At 42.0% G+C, this 19,363-nt stretch overlaps 1 protein-coding gene across 1 annotated transcript in view; it reads left to right on the forward strand.

The window, feature by feature from the left end:
* The window catches only part of GALNT18 (polypeptide N-acetylgalactosaminyltransferase 18), a 420,371-nt gene that overhangs the window by 367,781 nt on the left and 33,227 nt on the right, over positions 1-19,363 (forward strand). Inside the window, exon 13 of the mRNA XM_034769997.1 lies at positions 5,194-5,358. Coding sequence (XP_034625888.1) covers positions 5,194-5,358 — 165 coding nt within the window. The remainder of the gene's footprint in view (positions 1-5,193; positions 5,359-19,363) is intronic.

The raw sequence follows: 19,363 nt of genomic DNA on the forward strand, positions 1-19,363 counted from the left end.
TCTGTGATCCAATCTGTCACACTGGCATTTCCTAAATATGGGTCAAATTTTTAAAAGTGCTTAAGTCCTACTTTCAATGGGCAGTTAGTCTGTTAACTGCATATGTCACTTTTGACAATGGGATTTAGGTTCCTAAATCACTTAGATGCTTTTGAAAATTCTACAGTCTGCCTTTAGGTTACAAGCTGAAAACGTAGTATGGTAATATCATAGAAACATATGTGCCAGTAAATTGTATTTCTCTTGAATGATCTGCAGTGCTTTAAACAAAAGTGACTCGGTAGTCTGTCTTGTGCTCAAGTGGAATGCATTGTAGCTGTCATGTGTATTGATGCTTGTGAAAAGCATCCACTTGAAGAAGAGAAGCGATCCAGTATAATAAGTGTTGCTATGAACATTCGTTTTGTTATATTATATTTTGTGAGAAAATAGGAGCACTGTTTTAACCTGTAAGATTTCATTTTGTCTGCAATTTAATTTCAAACAAGCAGTAGAACAATAACAAAATAAACATCTAACAAGCAAAAAAGCAAACTATAAATTAGTTGAGACAGTTGTTGTAATTCAGTTCAGGCCTCTCCAAAAGCCTAATCCAAAATACAGGTTTTGTTCCCCATCTCTTTTAAAGAGTTCTCATATCTGAAGAAGAAGAAAATCAGGCAAACAGACTTAAATGAATGGCTTTTATGTTTATTGGCCTTTTAAAATGGGTAATAATAGCAATTAAACATTATCTTCTTCCTATCTGAGAATGTTTATGGAAGGGCAACCAGGATTTAGCTGTTAGCAATTTTAAATCCGAGAATGTTAGATAAGTGGAAGGAATTTGTCAGCAGTGCCAGTATTTACCTTATCTGTCTATTTCATCTAGCCAGCTGTGTGTCTGTCTTCTTTCAGGGGTACCCATCACTGTGGTATATAGGTGCAGGTATTTTTTCATACAGAGGTATTAAGAAAAACATCTTGCCCAAGGGCAACACAAACCCATAGTTTCTGTATCTTTCCATTAATAAAAAATGCTGTACATGCTATGAGCAGTTGTTGGTTTTCCACTGGAGAAGTTACACTGGAGTCAGATTGTCAGGTGGTACTTGATGTGTTCAGTACTCAAACAAAAAGAAACTGGCATCTAGGCAACTAGCAGATCAGCATCAGAAAAGTTCAAATATGACTGGAATCTCTGCTGCATCTCAGTCTGCATATCTTGGATCTTACCCCGAGTGATATTCAGAAGCTGAAAGGTGCATCTACTAGAGCTGGTCTGGAACTTTCTGACTGTGTGTGTGTGTGTGTGTGTGTGTGTGTGTGTGTGTGTGTGTGTGTCTCAAAAAATGCTAAGCTGTGGAAACAGTAACTTTTTGTGGAAATGAATTGGTTTCAATTAACATTTCATCAAGAAGGTTTCTCAGGTCCAGGATGGAATAGTTCAGTGATTAGGGTACTCACCTGGGATGTGGGAGATCCAGGCTCAGGTTCCTTCTCTGCCTAATTTTGGACCTGAATCTTGGTCTCCCACATCCCAGGTGAGTACACTAACTACTCGTCTAATGGTTATTCTGTGGTGGTCTCTTTCTTTCTTGAAACCTCAAAATTTTTTTGTAAAATGGAATTCATGTTTTTTGTCCAACCCAAGTCTGTACAAGTTCCACAATAGCCCAGATCACAAAATTTAACAACTCTTTTGTGCCCTTTGTTAAACTGGTTTACACCGGGTTGAAAAGTGGAATGATATCAGCATACGGGGGGAGCTGTCTGAGGCTGTGTCAACACCCTGTTAGCTCATCTTTATTAAAGATACATACATATACTTCTTGTCCATGCGTCTAGGAACAAAGACTGTAGGGCATACATACAAGATGGGGGGGACTCTATTTTGGGAAGCAGTAACTCTGAAAAAGATTTGGGGGTTACAGCGGATAATCACCTGAACAAGGAGCTCCCTGTGTGATGCTGTGAGGCCAAAAGGGCTAATGATATCGAGTAGGAGTTGAGAGGTTATTTTTACCTCTGTATTTGGTACTGGTGCAACCACTGCTGGAATACAGTGTCTAGTCCTGATGTCCACAATTCAAGAAGAATGCTGATAAATTGGAGAAGGTTCAACAAAGAGCCATGAAGATAATTAAAAGGCTGGAAAACATGCCTTATAGTGATAGACTCAAAAGAGCTCAATCTATTTAGCTTAACCAAGAGAAGTTTAAGGAGTAACTTGATCACAATCTATAAATACCTACACAGGGAACAGATATTTGATAACAGGCTCTTTGATCTAGCAGAGAAAGGTTTAACAAGATTGAATGGCTGGAAGCTGAACTAGCCAATTCAGCCTGGAAATAATGTGTAAATTTTTAACAGTGAGGGTAATTAACATTGGATCAACTGACCAAGTGTTATGGTAGAGTCTTCCTCATTGACAATTTTTAAATCAAGATTGGATTTTTTTTAAAGATATGCTGTAGTTCAAAACGGATTATTTTGAGGATGTTCTATGGCCTGTGTTATACAGGAGGTCAGATTAGATGATCACAGTGGTCCCTTCTGGCCTTGGAATCTGTACCCGTAGAGCTTTGCCAGCAGCCAGTTCCAGGTTCAATTACTGAGTATTCTACAACCAGGGGGGATCATTCTACTCCTATCCAGAGACCTACGAGGCCTAATTTATTACTGGTATAATTCCCAAATGGTCTTCGCAGTTACACTGTGAATTTGTCCCTCTTCAAGTAGTGAGAAGGGGTGATTGGTGTGAGCCCTCAAGCTGTTCTAAGTAATGCTTGGGAGACCTGACCAATAAAGAAGGCTTTGGAACGAGGGTGCGCACACAATGGTTTAAAGTCCCCTTTGCGTGCACAAATCACTTTAGCTGTGCATTGCAGCCCTCAGCTGTAGCCAAGGATCTAGGCCTATGTGTTTAAGTGACTTATTGTAGTTTTTTAAAAATATTACTTATCCATATTTTTCTCTTTTGTCTTGTTAACATTGGTGACAACATACTGAATAATGATATTAACAAATAGCTTCCTATGAGTAGCAATCGCAAAAGATGACTAGCACTTTCCTCCCCTTCCGCCTGTAATGAGTTTGGATAATAGGCATTAGGGCCATAAAGAAATGCTAGACCATAAAACGCTATATGGCCTAACAATCCTTTTTAAAGATTATCTCAATCCTGCCTCCCTGCCTATTATCAATGAATCCTTCAATCCTCTCCATAAAAGTGTCTGGCTACTTCTTAAACTCGTCTACAATATTTGCCGCACTGGTCTGTCTGGGAAGCTTATGTTTATTGCTCTTCTAATGCATCAGTTTTAATCATAGCAATCTTCATTTTGCCCAATCTTAATTTCCTAATTTATGGATCTGTCTCTTTTTGTGAACTCTTCAGCAGTATTTATAGTTTGTCATTCACTTTCAGTCACCCTGTTCAGAAATTTGAATTAATCTGCTAAATCATTTCACTCTTCTCTTCTCCTGTGAAAATGAGACTGACCTTTTCAATCTTTCTCTGTAGCAAAGATTCTTAACGTCTGGAATCACCCTGGTTCAGCCAGTTAAGGTTTCTCTCCAGTATCCTTGATATGGAAAAAAAGGAACCAAAACTAAACAGAGGGCCAAATCATTGGTTGGTGTAAATCAACATAACTTCATTGACTTCGATGGAACTATGCCGATTTGCATCAACTGAGGATCTAACCCAGAAATGCTAGGTGAGGGCAAGCAGTATGCCTTGCACACAAACAAGAAGCAAGGTTTATATTTTATCCCTGTGTTGATTCATCCCAATATCCTGCCTGCCTTTTATACGCTGGTATAATGTATTCAAAGAATTTTCTACAATAAGCCCCCAAATCCATTCCCAGGTCTGTATGATTCGTGGTCTTTCTGTTTAATTTGTACTCTGTTCTTTTTGTAATTAATATTTTATTGGATTTTTACAACAAAGTACACACTGTACATACAAAACAAGCTATCAATGTTATATATAACATCAATAATAAATAGATATCAAGATACAGTACCTTCGAGCCCTGGGAACAGACACATTTTTAAACCACACAGTACATAAAGTCCAGCTCCCCCCTTTTCTAGGATGTAGCTTTACTAATTAACAACAGTAAGACAACATAAATGTCAGTTTAGCTCTTCTGCCCAGGCAGGGCTACTCGGAGAACCTCTCCCTACGGACTTTTTCTTGCCCTTATACTTCTCAGTTTTAACACTTTCCCCACTATATAAAGGGCGGGGGTAAAGAATTAATAGAACCAAAGATAAGAGCAATTTTATCCTTTTCCATAATGCTGTCAAGGCAAAGGTCCAGTCTCCTTAAAAATAATTCTTAATTGGGGGCTTTCACAGAACAATCCCAGATTGTGGATTTATATCGTCTTGCCAACATTTGATATAATTTTATACCTTTGTGAGGGAGCACCATAGAACCTCTGCCATCCATTTTTCACTTTCCCCTCCTTCCTCTGGGGAAACAAACCACTCTCATTTTTAGTGGGCAAAATGAATAGGCTAGATAATAAATATTCTCTTGACTGTTTGGACAGCAGAAAAATCATTAGGGTCTGTGAGATCAATGCTCTGCTGTGAATCCAGAGCAAAGGATTCAGCCCTGTATGTATATATTCAGTAAATTGAACGTATACATTGCATTTTGGGGAGTTGCCCCAAATGTACTAATTTTCATTTATCTGCACTAAGCTTCATTTTTTATTTACTGTCTTAGTCACATAAAAGATCCAGAGCCCTCTGAACTCAATTGTATTATTCCTCTCCTCCCTCCCCCGTCTCCCAAATCTGCATCTTGCTTTATCCTCAGATTAGATATTCTAATAAAAAATTATGGCAGTTCCCAAACTGACCCCACTTCCTGCTGGAAAATTTACCACTTATAGCAACTCCCTGTTTCTGGGCCCAAATCTGCACGGCCAGAGAAAAATGTCATCAGCAAATGCTTTGTAATATTCACATAACCCCCTATTCACCAGGTACCTGGCAATTCTAGATAGTTTAAAACTACCTTTACATATATTACACTACTTCCTACATATAAAATGATTTACAAGACAACAGGGGACAAGATGATCGTTCAGATCTCGTCAATGTATTAACTCTTGCTGTTATTAGCTTTGACAGAAATAGCTCCTCCATTTTCAGGTCATGAGTCTTGTTTTGTGCTTTCTCTTGCAGAATGTTTATTACACAAGTAATCAGCAGATCCATGTGGGTGTTCTGAGTCCCACTATTGATGATGATGACAACAGATGCCTGGTGGATGTGAACAGCAGGCCCAGGCTCATTGAATGCAATTATGCCAAAGCCAAGAGGATGAAGCTTTACTGGCAATTTACTCAGGTAATTCTTCCTGAAAACACATTTCAGAAGGTTCAAAAGGGATCAGCTTTGTTTCTGTACCTGACACATTAATACTCTGTTTTCTAGCAGAACTGAATTGGGTGTATGCTTGGTTTCTGTACAGTATGCCAGGGAGCCATACTTGTATCTGATCCTGATAGCTGATATCTCAGGCAGTTATAAGGCTCTTGGGTGGTATTCTTCAAAGTTTATTAAACATAATTTACTGCACCGCGCAGAAATCCTCACCTGTCAAAAAAGTAATAGCAGCATATCAAATTCAAGACATTGGCGGGGTGCCCTCCTTGAGCAGCCTATCACATTTGGAGGGTCCCCTTTCCAAAATCCACCACACGAGGAGCCGTAGAATGTGGGCTGTGAAGCGGTGCTCCCCAGCAGCTCTCTCTGTGTGTCACTGTGCAGTGGAGATTTTTGGGGCTCCCTTCTCATCAAGGATCTTCTGCAGAGAACTGCCCTCTACAAAAGCAGCTTACTGACGCTTTCCACAGGACTCAGTATTGGCCCTCAGAACCTAGGGTGAGATTTAGCCCTGTGCAGGGCAGCCAGTGCAAGGCCTGTGCGTCACTTAAGTCCCACCAAGGGCCAGTTTGGAGAACTTAAGTGGTGCATAGACCTGTGCGCTGGCCTTCTGCATCAGGGTGAATTTCACCCTAACCTCAGCTGTGACTCCTGGTCTCTTCAGGTCCACTTCATGTGGATTTGCAGAGCATTTTTGCTGCCTGCTCATTAGTTTTATCTTACGTTTAAACTGTTATTGAAGCTTCAGTAATAACTGCAGTAGGAACGTCCTGCAATTAACTGGAGTGACTACAATTAGTGCAGTGCTCATTTGGACTTTAAGGTCACTAACCTATATTAATGATTTTTTTATTATAATTAATAGGAAGCCATGATCGTTGTTTTTAAAGGATAGTACTCGAGTGGCAGTTCTCAAATGCCTAGGCTGGCAGGAAAGTGGTATCATAGCCTTCACTTACAATGTCCTTACTGTTGTGCATTTAAGTTTGGCCTGTAACATTATATTTAACAATATTTTAAAATGAATATAAGAACATAAGAGCTATCATACTGGGTCAGTCCATCTTGTCCAGTATCCTGTCCCTGTCAGTGGCCAGTACCAAAGCGTATGGGGGAGTGTACAGAACAGGGAAAATATGGAATGATCCATCCCTGTCTTCTACTCCCAGCTTCTAGTAAGAGGTTAAAGTCACCCTGAGCATGGAATTGTGTCTCTGACCCTCTTGGCTAACAGCCACTGATGGTTCTATCCTCCATGAAATTATCTAGTTCTTTTTGGAACCCAGTTGTACTTTTGGCCTTCACAACATCCCCTGGCAAGGAGTTCTGCAAGTTAGCTGTGTGTTGTGTGAAAAAGTACTTTTTGTTTGTTTTTAACTTGCTGCCTATTAATTTATCCTGGTGACCCCTGGGTTTTGTATTCTGTGAAAGAGTAAGATTTCTCTATTCACTTTTTTTATGCCATTCATGATTTTACAGACCTCTATCACATCCTCCTGAGTCATCTCTTTACTGAGCTGAGCAGTCCTAATATTTTTAATCTCTCCTAGTATGAAAGCTGTTGATTAGCTTCTCTGAACTGCTTCCAGTTCCATTATGTCTTTTTTTGAGATGGAGCAACCAGAATTGAACACAGTATTCAAGGTGTGGGTGCACCATGGATTTAAATAATGGCATTATGATATTTTCTGTCTTATTTTCTATCCCTTTCCTAATAGTTCCTAATATACTGTTAGCCTTTTTGATCACTGTTGTGTATTAAGCATAAGTTTTCAGAGAACTATCCATGGTGACTCCAAGATCTCTTTCTTGGGTTTTAATAATTAATTTAGAACCTAACATTGTATATGTATATGTATAGTTGGGATTATTTTTTCCAGTGTGCATTACTTTACATTTACCAGTGCTGAATTTCATCTGCCATCTTGTTGTCTAGTCACCCAGTTCTGTAAGATCTCACTGTAACTCCTCATCTGCAAATTTTTCCAGTTCACTAACAAATATGTTGAACAGCACAGATCCTTGGGGGACCCCACTGTTTACCTTTCTCCATTGTGAAAACTGACCATTTATTCCTACACTTTTTCTGTCTTTCAACAAGTTACTGATTCATGAGAGGATCTTCCCTCTTATCCCATGGCTACTTAGTTTCCTTAAGGGCCTTTGGTGATGTACCTTGTCAAAGGCTTTCTGAAAATCCAAGTATACTTTATCGACTGGATCACCCTTATCCGCATGCTTTTGGACACTCTCAGAGAATTCTAATAGATCAATGAGGCATGACTTTCCTTTACAAAAGCCATGTTGACTCTTCCTCAAAAAATTGTATTTATGTATGTGTCTGATAATTCTGTTCTTTTCTATAGTTTTTAACCATTTGCTTTGTAATGAAGTTAGGCTCAGGATCTCTTCTGGAGTCCTTTTTAAAAATCAGTGTTAATTAGCTATCTTCCAGTCATCTCGTTCAGAGGTTGATTTTAGTTATAGGTTTTGTACTATGGTTAGTAGTTCTGAAATGTCATATTTGAGTTCCTTTTGAACTCTTGGGTGAATAACATCTGATCCTGGTGACTTATTACAGTTGTTATCAATTTATTCTAAAACCTCTTCTATTGACACATCAGTTTGAGACAGTACTTCAAATTTATTGCCCAAAATGAATAGCTGTGATGCAGGAATCTCCCTCACATTCTCTGCAGTGAATACGATGCAAAGAATTCATCTAGCTTCTCTGAAATGGCCATGTCTTCCTTGAATGCTCGTTCAACACCCTTGTTGTCTGGTGGACCCACTGCCTGTTTGGAAGGCTTCCTGCTCCAGATGTACTTTAAAAAATGTTTTACTGTTAGTTTTTGCGTCTTTAGCAAGTGGCGTCTCAAATTGTTTGTTGGCCTGCCATATTAAACTTTTACATTTTACTTGCCAGAGTTTATGCTGCTTCATATTTTTCCTCAGTAGGATTTGACTTCCAAATTTTCAAGAATGCCTTTTTGCCTCTGAAGCCTCCATTATGCTGTTGCAAAAAAAGCAAATGCAATTTTAGGGGTTGCATTAACAGAGGCATAGCATGCAAGTCATGGGAAGTGATAGTACTGCTCTACTCAGTGTTGGTTAGGCCTCAGCTGGAGTACCGTGTCCAGTTTTGGTCACCGATGTAGAGAAACTGGGAAGGATACAGAGGTGAGCGACAAAGATGATCAAAGAGATGGAATGCAAGCCACATGAGCAAAGGTTGAAGGAACTGGCAGAGGCGGATTTATAGTAAAACACAGGGTGACCTGGCATGGAGTCCCCCAATGACAGGGTGCCCCAGGGCCGGGCAGCTGTGGGGGCAGAAGCTTGGTCCTGCTGGCTCCTGGGGCTCCTGCTGCAGGCTCTGCACCCACCAGCAGCCAAGCTTTCCCCTTCCCCGCTCCTCCATCCTCCCAGCATTTCCCCCGCCGCAAAACAGCTGTTTGCCGCCGTTCAGGTCACTCCGGGAGGGGGAGGAGCGGGGGCCGCAGTGCGCTCAGGGGAGGAGGTGGAGAAGAGGTGGGGGCAGGGCCTTGGGGAAGGAGGTGGAATCGGGGCAGGGAGCCGCTCAGGGCAGGGGGCTGGGAGCACCCCCACAACCCCAGCCCACACCCCCAGCCCCCTGCCCTGACTCCTGCACCCCCTCACTCATCCCAGGCCCCTGCCCTCCCTGAGTCCCCTGTGTGACCCCACACGCATTCCCACCTGCGCCCTTCGCACCAAATGGAAGCTGCCCCAGGTAAGTGCTCCACACCCCAACCTCCTGCCCCAACCCTGAGCCCCCTCCTGCATCCTAACTCCCTCCCGGACCCTGCACCCCCAGCCCTGACTCCTACACCCCTCACGCACCCCCATCCTCCTGCCCTGACTCCTGCCCTCCCCTCACACACACCCAGCCCTCTGCCCTCCCTGACTCCTGCACCCCCTCACACACTCCCAGTCCCCCCATGCCCTAACTCCTGCACCTCCTCACACACCCTCAACCCTGACTCCTGGACCCCCTCTCTCACCCCAGTCCCCTGCCCTCCCTGACTCCTGTACCCCCCACATCCTCACCTGCACCCCTCACACCAAATGGGCACTGCCCTTGGTAAGCGCTCCACACCCCAACCCCCTGACCCAGCCCTGAGCCCCCTCTCACACCCTAACTCCTGGCCAGACCCTGCACCCCAACCCCCAGCCCGCTCCTGCACCCTAACTTCCTCCCAGACCCTGTACCCCCAACCCTGAGCCCAGATCCCGCACCCCAGCATTTTTTACATTCTTTCTTATAAAGCGCTCTTATCCAAAGCGCTTTACAATAGTTAGCTAACGGTACAACCAATATTTGGAAAGATCATTAAGTGGTCCACCGAGACCCTTAGCGATTTTCAAGTGGTCTGTGGAAAAATAAGTGAGACTACAAAAACAATTAAGGTACCTCACTTTATTTTCATTTACTTGCTATTACTTATAGGAGGAGGATGAATGAAAAACAGGGGTGGGGAGGGAGATAAGAGAGAATGTTCTTTTTCTTGGCTGGGTCCCAAGGAGGGGCCCCAAAAATGAAGCTGAGTACAGGGCCCCACTAACTCTAAATCCACCACTGGGAACTGAGTATGTTTAGTTTTGAAAAGAGGAGCTTGAGGAGGGACATGATAGCAGTCTTCAAATACTTGAAAGGCTTCCATAAAAAAGATGGAGGAAGGTTGTTCTTTCTTGCCATAGAGGGCAGGACAAGAGGCAGTGAGTTCAAACTACAGCATACCAGATTTAGACTAAAGCTCAGGAAAAAATCCCTAACTTTAAGAACAATAGGACAATGGAATAGACTGCCTAGGGAGGTTGCAGAAGCTCCCTCATTGGAGGTTTTCAAAAGGAGGCTGAATAGCCATGTATCTTGGATGGTCTAGACACAACAAATCCTGCATCTTGGCAGGGGGTTAAACTGGATGACCCTTGCGGTCCCTTCTAACCCTATGAGTCTATCATACTATGATTACTCTGCTGTTTAGCCATAGTGGCATTCTTCTGGTCTTCTTACTGTCTTTTTTTTATTTAGGGGTATACATTTAGTCTTAGCCTCTATTACGGTGTTTTTAAGTAACCTTCATGCTGCTTGCAGGCATTTTAACATTGTGACTGCTCTTGTTAATTTCAGTCTACCTAGCATCATCATTCTTGTGTAGTTCCCCTTTTTACAGTTAAATGTAAGGGTGGTGGGTTGTGTTTTTTTTGGCATTTTCACCCTTATAAGGATGCTAAATTTAATTATATGATGGTCTTATTACTGAATAGTTCAGCTGTAGTTTCCTATTGGACCAGAACCTGTTTTCCACTTAGAACTAAATCAAGTGCCTCTCCCCTTGTGGGATCCAGAACTAGCTGCTCCAAGAAACGGTTATTTATGGTATCTAGACATTTTTTCTCTGCATCATGCCATAAGATGACATTTATCCAGTCAATTTGAGGATAGTTGAAGTCACCCATTATTATTCCATTTTTTGATTTTTGTAGCCTCTCTAACCTCTCTTAGCATTTCACAGTCACTCTCACCATTCTGGGCAGATAGTCCGTAGTATATTCCTACTGCTTTCCTCTTATTATGCAAGCATGAAATTTCTATCCCTGGAGATTCTGGTGTACAGTTTGATTCTTTTAAGATTTTCACCTTATTTGACTCTGCTTTTTTTAACATATATTGCCACTCTCCCACCAGCATGACTTACTCTGTCATTCCTATCAGGGGCGGCTCTATGTTTTTTGCCGCCCCAAGCACAGCAGTCAGGCAGCCTTCGGCGGCACGCCTGCGGGCGGTCCACAGTCACGCGGATTCAGCTGGTGCCTGGAGCCTCCCCTGATTCCTATATGTTTTGTACCCTGGTATTACATTGTTCAATTGATTATCCTCATTCTACCAAGCTTCAGGAAGCTTTCCATTGTAGTGTTCTGTTTTCTTAGGGCACGTCTTCACTACCCGCTGGATCGGCGGGTAGCAATCAATCTATTGGGGATCGAATTATCGCCTCTAGTGAAGACGCGATAAAATCGATCCCCGATGGCTCTGCCATCGACTCCGGAAATCCACCGCAGCAAGAGGCGGAAGCGGAGTCGACGGCGGCGCAGCAGCGGTCGACTTGCCACCGTCCTCACAGCCAGGTAAGTCGACCTAAAATACGCAACTTCAGCTACGCTATTCACGTAGCTGAAGTTGCGTATCTTAGGTCCACCCCCCCACCCCCCCGTAGTGTAGACCTAGCCTTAGTTTTGGGACATTCTTTTAATAGGTTATAGTAACAGATTTATTCAAACTCTGTTTAAAAAGCAGTAATGTTACTGATTAACATCCAACTGTGTGGTCCTTGATCCAGATGACCTGACCCTTTGGTGCCAAAGAATCCATCGCCTCTGCTCCAAAAAACTGATGAATTTGGTATGATTGATTTATATATGTTAGAATTGATTTTCTGGCCCCATATGTTTGCTGTTAGAGTAAAGAGTGCTGAATTAATAGTTTTAATTAACCCTCCTCTCCACACCCTGAACAATCCAGAACAAAACATAAACTTCAAAAATCTCTTAATCACCTTGTTAGGAATTTGTGTCTTCTTTTCCCTTCTATATTTCCATTCTGTAGTGGAAGCACAGTACTGTTCTGTAAATATTCCAAGGAGTCCAGTGTTAATTCCCACAACCTAACTTCCTCTGAAGAGAAGGGGGAACCACTTTTTTGTCTCTTTATGATAAATTAAGAAGCAAAGGGAATAATTAAAGGCATGCTGTTCAGAAAGGATTGTTTTGTTAGTACCCAGAGTGATTAAAGAGTTGTAGTTTCTGCACACATAATATGATGCAAAGTAGGTTTTGCATGCTGTAAGCTACAAGAAAACTAATGAGAGTAATCAAGGATTGCCAAGATAAATTGATGCATTATGTTCTAGTTGCTCACATTTAATCTGGTAAAATGAGTACACTTCTTTGAACACTTTGGAAGCTGTCTTAAAAAATCTGAAAAGCATTGTTATTTCTTCTACTACATTTTGAAAGCTCCTGCCTTTACTCTTTTTGTGTTACACAGTGATCAGGACTACTGCACAGGGACTGTAGGTGTTGATGTTCATGTAGCACTTTTAGACCTGGAGCTGTTCAAATATTAATTATTTTTAAATGGAGTTTTTGGCTTTTGATCATAGGATTTCATAGCCCCACCTAAAGACTGCAAGCACATGCTCACACTTCTGTAGGTTCTGAGACATAGCAATGATCCCCACAGGGAACTCTGATAATGCAGGTCATAAAAAATGGGAGGGAGTAGAATTGCTTCATGAAGGAAATGGGTTTTGCAAATTTATAGGAGGACAGACAGGTTGAACTGGATTTCCCAGAATAGTGCAAAACTAATGCACGTGTCCTGGGTTCCAGGCCTATGTCTTGGAATTGAAATGAGGAAACATATATAATTTCCTGCAAAACACACCTTACATTTTCAGAGGCAAAATCCTCATCCATAGTACAAGAAGGACATCAGAATGCATCTTCAGTCTTACCACTACATTTCAAGTTTCTGTGAAAATTGATAGGCTCACGTGGCTAAAACTGCAACTTTTTGAAAAAGTACCAGGTAGATAGCATTCCCCATTTTCTCCATTTGCAGTTAGTGGGATGATTTCATTATGTTAGTTTAATGATGGAAAATGTAGTTAATAATAATAATTATTTTATTTAAATAATACAACAAAATTAAAAGATAAATTTCATACTCCGCTAACAGTGACCTACCTGATCCTGTGAGACCATTCTAGGACTATTCACATGCTTAATGTTAAACATGTATGTAAGTCTTTTCAGGATTAGGGCCTATGTATGGAAATCAAACTTAACTTCCTATCTGTTTAATTGAGTTTTATTTAGTTAACTTTTGTCTGATGCAAACTCCCCACCCAAAGTTGCCCATCCAAAGTGCTTGACATCCCATTTAGACCCTTGACATGCCATTTAGAAACACAAGAACATAGGAAGTGCCAAGTAAATCAATCAAAGCAGCTGCGTTTCTTCCTACCACACATTATTTGATCTCCAATTATGTGACTAATATGGCTTAAAACTCTCTGTTGCACTTTTCCAGTACACAGAAATATTGCCCTCGATTGCCTCAGCATTCCATCAAAAGCCCACTCAAAGAGATGGCTTTTGTAATATGCCTGGAAGATCAACAAATTTGGGCTATTTCAGCCCTGAGGGGCAGATCATTACAAAGGAAAGGGGCCTTTATGGAAAATTTTCTACAAGCAACCTCCTTCCTTTTATAATAAGGGGATTGAGCTCATTTATTTCCCGCACTATTATTTTAATGCACTGTAGAGTATGAAGAAGTAGTAAAGGCAGGGCAAATAGAAATCCAGCAATGATTAGTCTTTCATTTAGAAGGGAAGATGCAGAATTAATTCTCCATCCCAAACTGCAATAATATTTGAAATCAAGAGAACAATGGACTGGATGTCACAGGGAACTGGTTCTAGAACATGGAGTCATTTGCATCTAACCAGAAATAGGCCCAAATCAAAGCCATGTACCAAACACGGGCAGAAACATTGAGTGGTTTGAGATCCAAAGCTGATTCCATATCCTCATTTTTCAAATGGTTGCTATCTTTATCATGGGCTAAAGCAGAACGCTGGATCATAGAATCATAGAATATCAGAGTTGGAAGGGACCTCAAAGCAGGACCAGTTCCCAACTAAATCATCCCAGCCAGGGCTTTGTCAAGCTGGGCCTTAAAAACCTCCAAGGAAGGAGACTCCACCACCTCCCTAGGTAACGCATTCCAGTGTTTCACCACCCTCCTAGTGAAATAGTTTTTCCTGATATCCAACCAGGACCTCCCCCACTGCAACTTGAGACCATTGCTCCTTGTTCTGTCATCTGCCACCACTGAGAACAGCCGAGCTCCATCCTCTTTGGAACCCCCCTTCAGGTAGTTGAAGGCTGCTATCAAATCCCCCCTCATTCTTCTCTTCTGGAGACTAAACAATCCCAGTTCCCTCAGCCTCTCCTCATAAGTCATGTGCTCCAAACCCCTAATCATTTTTGTTGCCCTCCGCTGGACTCTTTCCAATTTTTCCACATCCTTCTTGTAGTGTGGGGACCAAAACTGGACACACTATTCCAGATGAGGCCTCACCAATGTCGAATAAAGGGGAACGATCACGTTCCTCGATCTGCTGGCAATGCCCCTACTTATACAGCCCAAAATGCCGTTAGCCTTCTTGGCAACAAGAGCACACTGTTGACTCATATCCAGCTTCTCGTCCACTGTGACCCCTAGGTCCTTTTCTGCAGAACTGCTACCTAGCCATTCGGTCCCTAGTCTGTAGCAGTGCATGGGATTCTTCCGTCCTAAGTGCAGGACTCTGCACTTGTCCTTGTTGAACCTCATCAGGTTTTTTTTGGCCCAATCCTCTAATTTGTCTAGGTCCCTCTGTATCCGATCCCTACCCTCTAGTGTATCTACCACGCCTCCTAGTTTAGTGTCATCTGCAAACTTGCTGAGAGTGCAGTCCACACCATCCTCCAGATCATTAATAAAGATATTAAACAAAACTGGCCCCAGGACTGACCCTTGGGGCACTCCACTTGAAACCGGCTGCCAACTAGACATGGAGCCATTGATCACTACCCGTTGAGCCCGACGATCTAGCCAGCTTTCTATCCACCTTACAGTCCATTCATCCAGCCCATACTTCTTTAACTTGGCGGCAAGAATACTATGGGAAACCGTATCAAAAGCTTTGCTAAAGTCAAGGAATAACACATCCACTGCTTTCCCCTCATCCACAGAGCCAGTTATCTCATCATAGAAGGCAATTAGGTTAGTCAGGCACGACTTCCCCTTCGTGAATCCATGCTGACTGTTCCTGATCACTTTCCTCTCCTCTAAATGTTTCATAATTGATTCCTTGAGGACCTGCTCCATGATTTTTCCAGGGACTGAGGTGAGGCTGACTGGCCTGTAGTTCCCCGGATCCTCCTCCTTCCCTTTTTTAAAGATGGGCACTACATTAGCCTTTTTCCAGTCATCTGGGACCTCCCCCGATTGCCATGAGTTTTCAAAAATAATGGCTAATGGCTCTGCAATCTCACCTGCCAACTCCTTTAGCACCCTCGGATGCAGCGCATCCGGCCCCATGGACTTGTGCACGTCCAGTTTTTCTAAATAGTCCCGAACCACTTCTTTCTCCACAGAGGGCTGGTCACCTTCTCCCCATGCTGTACTGCCCAGTGCCGCAATCTGGGAGCTGACCTTGTGCGTGAAGACAGAGGCAAAAAAATCATTGAGTACATTAGCTTTTTCCACATCCTCTGTCACTAGGTTGCCTCCCTCATTCAGTAAGGGGCCCACACTTTCCTTGATTTTCTTCTTCTTGCTAACATACCTGTAGAAACCCTTCTTGTTACTCTTAACATCTCTTGCTAACTGCAACTCCAAGTGTGATTTGGCCTTCCTGATTTCACTCCTGCATGCCTGAGCAATATTTTTCTACTCCTCCCTGGTCATTTGTCCAATCTTCCACTTCTTGTAAGCTTCTTTTTTGCGTTTAAGATCAGCAAGGATTTCACTGTTTAGCCAAGCTGGTCGCCTGCCATATTTACTATTCTTTCTACACATCGGGATGGTTTGTTCCTGCAACCTCAATAAGGATTCTTTAAAATACAGCCAGCTCTCCTGGACCCCTTTGCCCTTCATGTTATTCTCCCAGGGGATCCTGCCCATCTGTTCCCTGAGGGAGTCAAAGTCTGCTTTTCTGAAGTCCAGGGTCTGTATTCTGCTGCTCTCCTTTCTTCCTTGTGTCAGGATCCTGAACTCGACCATCTCATGGTCACTGCCTCCCAGGTTCCCATCCACTTTTGCTTCCCCTACTAATTCTTCCCTGTTTGTGAGTAGCAGGTCAAGAAAAGCTCTGCCCCTAGTTGGTTCCTCCAGCACTTGCACCAGGAAATTGTCCCCTACACTTTCCAAAAATTTCCTGGATTGTCTGTGCACTGCTGTATTGCTCTCCCAGCAGATATCAGGGTGATTAAAGGTTATTATATAGGTTATTATACCACACATCAGTGTTGTATCTGAGCGCTTTCCCATAGTTCATTACATAAGGTGAACGGACATCTGTCATATATTGTTGTTTTCTCATCCTCTCCCCATGGAGAGAAGCATGTGCAGTGGAGTGTCTTGGTTTGGTAGGGTTTTCAGGGGACTGTTTGTTTTTTGTTGTGTTTTAGTGTACCAGTTGCTATGTCCACCTATACCCTGATATAATGCTGTCCTCGGGAGCCAAAAAATCTTACCTCGTTATAGGTGAAACCGCGTTATAGCGAACTTGCTTTGCTCTGCCGGAGTGTGCAGTCCTCCCTCCCCCTGGAGCGCTGCTTTGCTGTGTTCTATCCGAATTCGTGTTATATTGGGTCATGTTATATCGAGGTAGAGGTGTATTTATGTTAGAGAAGGCAAGATCAAAGAAATGTGCCTGGCACTTGGAGTGGAAGATGATGGGGTTTGTGATGTTCTTTAGCTCCTGGAGGAGTTGATTTCCCAGTCTTGCACTGCCCCTGAGAAAGTTCTGTCAATCTGGCCTCTTTCATGAGCAATCAAATTTCTAAGAAAATAAGGGATAAAAGGAGTGATCAAGAAGAAATTATAGTAACATGTACAGATGTATCAACTTTCACAAGTGTAGGTAGTATAAGGAGTAAGTTAATTTTTATTATACAGTATTAATTTTCTATTAATATGTGTATTGGAAAGTTTCAGATTTAGTTGGAACGTAAGAGTTTCAAATTATTCAGTGTCAAGAAATTCTCCGAAGGTGATTTTTATTGTTAACATAATAATGCATTAATATTTTTAAACACGTGACTGAGATTTCCAAAAGCGCCTAGTGATTTTTGGGTGCCGCAATTTTCAACACACTTTAAGGAACCTGATTCTCAGGAATCATCCACCCTCTGGAATTGTGACCTGTTTAAGGTGTCTTGTTTTTGGCACTCAACAAGTAAGGCACCCCAAATCACTAGTCACTTTTGAAAATCTTGGCCCATGATATGTCCACAGAACAGTACTTCAATGTATTCATTTTTAAAATGTAATTTATGATGGCTTTGTTATCAACCAAATTATTATCTCAATTAGAAGGATGTAATTAGTGGATTTAGTGAAGTCAGTGGAGTTATTCTGGTTTTACACGAATGTAACTGATCACAAAATTGCTCCCTCTGCCTCTCCATAGAAAGTCTGCTACCAGATTTTATTCTGGTTAAGTCTGTGTACCAAATATTCAAAAGTTGCCTCTAAATGTAGGCAAAACCTTTTGGCTTCTCATCATCGCATAGACGCTAAGTATCTTAAATATACAGTATGGGCCTCACAAATGTAAAGGGCTGAGCCTGAATCTTGTCTGTCTCACCCCAGTGTAAATCAGGAGTCACTCCACTGAATTGACTTAGATTGGTATAGAACTGATGTGATAGGAAAATCTGCCCCTCTGTGTCTGAAAATCATTTTAACATGTGGTCCTATATGTGAAAAGTGATTGGATATAAACATTTGGAAAAATGGTGTGGGGCTTTTTTTGTTTTGTTTTTGTTGCACGATAGAAGTTCCTGGAGCACTCAAGTCATTCAAACTCTTATATGATGGGTATTTAATCATGATCCAGCTGATCTGACCCTCAGCTGATTACCATACTAGTCTACAGCTTTATAAATGTGCTAAATGCAGTGTGAGCTGATGAAGTGTAGGCTTCAGTGACACTCCTGCTCCCAAGGCTTCTTCGAGTGTTTATATCTGTAATTATGTCAAATTATGTAAATTAACCCTGGAAAGACTCACTCAAGTGCATAATGTTCACTAAGTTTATTGCTCAGAGTGTCTGTCAGGTGTTCTTCTAATCTAGGCAAATACTTTTTTGGAAGCGCTGCTGTCTTGAACTGAAATAGTTGTTGTAACTGTGCTGGGTCCAAGATATGAAAGAGATGAAGTAGGAATATCTTTTATTGGACCAACACCTTCATTGGACTCAGCCACCTTGCGTCTCTCACTGAAAGAGGTGAGCTGCCGGCAGACTTTTAAATACGTATCGCCACCTTTCACTTAATCAGAAATAAACAGGGCCTTCTAGTGATTTCTGCAAATGGTAGGGAGTGGGAGAACAGAGACAAGAATAATCATGTAGCCAAAGTGGAATCAACTTTATTAAACCATTATTTTAAACAAGATATCTACTAAGGGCAGCCTGTCCTGGCAGCAGTGAACAAAGGGGAAGGCTATATAGCATCAAGCTGTCACCGATGACCTTCCTTTTCAATACTCAAATCCAAAGTATTCTAATATTGCCCAGGCCTAATTAGCTTGGATTATCACAGCCCTTCTAATGCCTAACCAAGGTCAGAGCCCCATTCAGACCACTGCATGAGGCAACCAACAGCCTCATACAATGCTCAGGAGTCATGCAAATCTAACCACCTTCTTCAGTGAAGGAGGACTAATCCCCATTATAACCAGTTGTTGTCCACCATTAGTTTGCAGATGATACCAAATGGGGAGGGGTTGCAAGTGCTTTGGAGAATAGGATTATAATTCAAAATGATCTGGACAAACTGGAGAAATGGTCTCAAGTAAATAGGATGAAATTCAATAAGGATAAATGCAAAGTACTCCATTTAGGAAGGAACAATCAGTTGCACACATACAAAATGGGAAATGACTGCCTAGGAAGGAGTACTGTGGAAAGGGATCTGGGTGGACCACGAGCTAATTATAAGTCATCAGTGTGACACTTGCAAAAAAAAGGAAAAATAATTCTGGGATGTATTAGCAGAAGTGTTGTAAGCAAGATATGAGAAGTAATTCTTCCGCTCTACTCCGCGCTGATTAGGCCTCAACTGGAATATTGTGTCCAGTTCTGGGTGCCACATTTCAGGA

Source organism: Trachemys scripta, chromosome 4 (assembly GCF_013100865.1).
Source record: "Trachemys scripta elegans isolate TJP31775 chromosome 4, CAS_Tse_1.0, whole genome shotgun sequence".
Lineage (NCBI taxonomy): Eukaryota > Metazoa > Chordata > Testudines > Emydidae > Trachemys > Trachemys scripta.